The sequence below is a fragment of the Procambarus clarkii genome, chromosome 75 (assembly GCF_040958095.1).
Source record: "Procambarus clarkii isolate CNS0578487 chromosome 75, FALCON_Pclarkii_2.0, whole genome shotgun sequence".
Lineage (NCBI taxonomy): Eukaryota > Metazoa > Arthropoda > Malacostraca > Decapoda > Cambaridae > Procambarus > Procambarus clarkii.
Genome location: NC_091224.1, coordinates 18,594,136 through 18,598,446, shown reverse-complemented (window position 1 = coordinate 18,598,446; position 4,311 = coordinate 18,594,136). Strand labels below are relative to the sequence as shown.

The window sequence follows — 4,311 nt, the reverse complement described above, 5'->3', positions numbered from 1 at the left end:
GAGGTCTGCTGCCTCGCAGGGGAGAGGAAAGAGTGCTGGAACTCTCCCAGGAAGAAGCCCCAAGGTCCGGCATGTACAGCACCCTGGCCAGATGTTAGCCGCTGTACCTAATACTAATTACTTTATTACTTCAATTATTAATCCTCTAAACTACCATTAGAGTAAATGCTGTAATATAAATAATTCATAGATAAGGCCCGACCATAATTTATTTAAAAAATTATGTAAATCCTTTAGAATGCTAATGAATCAACATATTGTATTGTGCATTTGTGCTTGTGAGTGCTAGCCTGTGCTTGTAGGTACCGGCCTGAGCTTGTAGGTACCGGCCTGACCTTGCTGGTGCCGGTCTGGGATTGTGGGAGTCAGCCTGTGCTTGTAGGTATTGAACTGGGTTTGAAGGTGGCGGCCAGGGCTTGTAGTTGCCGGCCTTGGCTTGTAGGTGCCTGATTGTGCTTGTAGGTGCCGGCGTGTGCTTGAAGGTTCCTTCCTCAGCTTGTTGGGGTAGGCCTGTGCTTGAATGTGCTGGCCTGTGCTTATAGGAAGAGGCCTGTACTTGTAGGAGCCGGCCTGGACTTCTAAGTTCTTGTCTCATCTTGTAAGCGCTAACGTGTGCTTGTGAGTGGTGGGCTGTGCTTGATGGTGCCAGGCTGTGCTGGTCGGTGCTGGCCTTGGCTTGCAGATGCCGGTCTGTGTTTGTAGGTGCCAGCCTGTGTTTGTACGTGCCAGCCTGTGTTTGTAGGTGCCAGCCTGTGTTTGTAGGTGCCAGCCTGTGTTTGTAGGTGCCAGCCTGTGTTTGTAGGTGCCAGCCTGTGTTTGTAGGTGCCAGCCTGTGTTTGTAGGTGCCGGCCTGTGTTTGTAGGTGCCAGCCTGTGTTTGTAGGTGCCAGCCTGTGTTTGTAGGTGCCAGCCTGTGTTTGTAGGTGCCAGCCTGTGTTTGTAGGTGCCAGCCTGAACTTGTAGATGCCGGCCTGTGTTTGTAGGTGCCAGCCTGTGTTTGTAGGTGCCAGCCTGTGTTTGTAGGTGCCAGCCTGAACTTGTAGATGCCGGCCTGTGTTTGTAGGTGCCAGCCTGTGCTTGTAGGTGCCAGCCTGTGCTTGTAGGTGCCAGCCTAAACTTGTAGGTGCCGGCCTGTGCTTGTCAGTTCTGGCCTTGTCATGCAGAGGCAGGAATCTGCATGTAAGTGCCTGCTTCAGCTTTTAGGTGCCGGGCTGTATTTCTATGTTCTGGCCCGTGCTTGTAGGTGTCTCCCTCTGCTTGTGTCTCCCTCTGCTTGTAGGCGTTTTCCTCTGCATGTAGTTGTCTACCTCTGCTAACAGGTGCCAATCTGTGCTTGTAGGGGCTGACCTCTGCTTGTAGATGCCGGCCTATGTTTGTTAGTGCCGGTCTGGGCTTGTAGGTGCCGATCTGTGTTTGTAGGGGCCTGCCTCTGCTTGTAGGTGCCGGCCTGCGCTTGTAGGAGCCGACCTATGCTTGTAGATGCCGGCCTGTGCTTGTAGGTGCCGGCCTGTGCTTGTAGGTGCCGGCCTGTGCTTGTAGGTGCCGCCCTGTGCTTGTAGGTGCCGCCCTGTGCTTGTAGGTGCCGCCCTGTGCTTGTAGGTGCCGCCCTGTGCTTGTAGGTGCCGCCCTGTGCTTGTAGGTGCCGCCCTGTGCTTGTAGGTGCCGCCCTGTGCTTGTAGGTGCCGCCCTGTGATTGTAGGTGCCGCCCTGTGATTGTAGGTGCCGGCCTGTGCTTGTAGGTGCCGGCTTGTGCATGTAGGTGCCGGCCTGTGATTGTAGGTGCCGGCCTGTATTTGTAGGTGCCGGCCAGTGCTTGTGTGTGCTGACCTGTGCTTGTTGGTGTCTCCCTCTGCTTGTAATTCCCTTCCTCAGCTTGTAGGTGCTGGTTTGTGCTTGGAGGGGTCGGTCTAGGCATGTAGGCGAGTGCCTCTGCTTGTAGGTAGTCAGGAAGATTAACAATAGGTTACATCAGTATAACAATGTATCCAGCACTGGTATTTATGGCCTATGAGGTATCATAGTGACTACCTCATGTAATCAGTGAAAGGTAGTTGGCTGAGTCCCTAGATTTATTTGTATTTAAATAAAGGGCAATGGCTACTTGTTCGAGGTAGGAGAGCAGGCGGGGAAGATGGAGGGAGAGAGAAAGGGAGAGGAGGGAAAAGATGGGAGAGGTTTTTATGAGAGGGGGGGAAGGTTGGGGAGAAGGGAGAAAATAAGGTAGATGGGAGAGAAGAAAAGGAGAGGTAAGGGAGAGGGGCGGAAAAGAAGGAGGTGGGAGGGAAGAGTTGGCGGAATTAAGTGGGATATGGAGTGAGAAGATGTGCTTCGGAGGAGGAGGAGGAGGAGGCATTATATCCCGGGAACTTCAGAGTTCCCTGGGGTTCCTCAGGGTTCCTTGGAGTTCCCTGGGGTTCCCGGGGGTTCCCAGGGGTTCCCCTGGGATTCCGGGGGGGTTCCCAGGGGTTCCCCTGGGATTCCGGGGGGTTCCCAAAGGTTCCCCTGGTGTTCCCGGGGGTTCCCTGGGGTTCCCTGGGGTTCCCTGGGGTTCCCTGAGGTTCCCGGGGGTTCCCTGGTGTTCCCGGGGGCTCCGGGGTTCTAGTTAAACAATATGCAAACATATATGTATCGTATATAAGTGAGATCTTGTTTCCCCCATAGATTGTCCTATAGTACTATAACTCCATTGAGTTTGATCAAAGTTAAACTTATTGTCATCTTTCACAGGCAATATTTTATTAATGGTATTCGAGCCTATTGAACCGTTTTTGCAATACTATCGGACACAATGTTGCGTCTGGAACTCTGAGAAATACCACTATGCAATTAAATTATATTAACACATAAACATAAACATAAAAAATAAATAAACATAAAAATATAAACACATTAATGATATGATCTTAGAGGAGAAAATGTTTTATAAGAAAAATCAACAAACCAATGAGTTGTTATCAAATTTATTAGCCAAAAAAATAAATACACAAATGGTAAGTTATATCTCAATAAAGGAATCATGAATAGTGAAATAAGAGAAGCACGCAAACAGAAAATGTAAAAAGCAACAGCTGAGAATTATTAACAAGGCTGGAATGATTGTGGCCAATATATTACCGGGTCACCAGCACCTCCTTGCACACACTCGTTCACTGTGATATGGTACAAGAGCCTCACAGTCATACAAATATATGTCATTAATTAGTTTAAAACATGAATGTGTAATATATACAATAGCCATAACACTGAACAGTAACAATAAATTGAAGTCCTCTGCCGAAAAATGAATATTTACCTAATTCAGCAAATATCAAGTTCTCTAAAACAGTTATATTGTATATGTTAAATGTTTTTAATTCTTAGGAGACCACAATGCTTATAATTCCATATTATTGTATAATTGTATATTTATATTTATTTATTTATTTATTTATTTATATACAAGAAGGTACATTGGGTTTGTGAGAATACATAGCATAGTACAGTAATTGCACTCTTGTAAAGCCACTAGTACGCGCAGCGTTTCGGGCAGGTCCTTAATCTAACAGATAATTTTAAGTAGGTAAATTCTTTCAGAATTAATAAAATGATAAATACATTGCAAGAAAAAAAAATGAGATGAGAGAGATTAGTAAGTATATTAAAGCACATTGGTATATTAAAGCTCTGTTTGATTACATTGACAGTTTGATTGGTAATTTAAACAAGATTAATAGACACCATACAGCAGATTGACAGTACATATAAGAAGACAGCAATGATCGCAATGATAAAGATGTTCAGATTGGGTACATAAAGATTGGGAGATTGGGTAGCAATAGATACAGTGCAGTTTTAAAGCAAAAGGTAAAAAACTATGAAGATGAAATTAGGTACTTTTTAAAATTGTTTTTGAATGATGCAAAAGTTGGACAGCTTTTCAATTCAATAGGGAGTGAGTTCCATAGACTGGGTCCCTTTATTTGCATAGAGTTTTTACACAGAGTGTTTATATAGTTCTATATTATCGCGTGCACAATAAATTTTGACAGACATGTAAGATAGGTTTCATCTAGATCTCTGACATTTGCAGTTAAATTAAAATTCTTATCACAATCTTCTTAGCAATAAGGGATTTCACATCTCACCTAACTGTTATACTTGTTTGTGCAAAAAGAAAACTAGCGCTTGAATGTGTGGCTTTTCGTACCCAAGAACATTGACCCTTATTCGACAATAGTTTCACTTGTTATCCTCAAAACCTTGATTGCTTGTCTTGACGTAGAGCTAAATTATCACTTGGCCTAAGATTACAGAGAATCGTATTGTTTTTTCA

The 4,311-nt window shown here is 45.0% G+C and overlaps 1 protein-coding gene across 1 annotated transcript; it reads right to left on the bottom strand.

Annotated features, from left to right (window-relative positions):
- Window positions 1–241: 241 nt before the first annotated feature.
- On the bottom strand, window positions 242–1,914 carry LOC123771824 (involucrin-like). The gene is made up of 2 exons (XM_045764551.1): window positions 1,347–1,914; window positions 242–1,050 (listed from the first exon to the last, which is right to left on the bottom strand). Exons 1-2 carry the CDS (start codon window positions 1,912–1,914, stop codon window positions 242–244), a joined length of 1,377 nt encoding a protein of 458 aa, XP_045620507.1.
- Window positions 1,915–4,311: the final 2,397 nt, after the last annotated feature.

Excerpts from the sequence above, each read along its gene's own strand:
- LOC123771824 (XM_045764551.1), bottom strand. The coding sequence starts at position 1,914 with ATGCCTAGACCGACCCCTCCAAGCACAAACCAGCACCTACAAGCTGAG. Across the intron at positions 1,051-1,346 it reads GCCGGCATCTACAAGCAGAG|GCCGGCATCTACAAGTTCAG; the intron begins GTCAGCCCCTAC and ends CTACAAACACAG.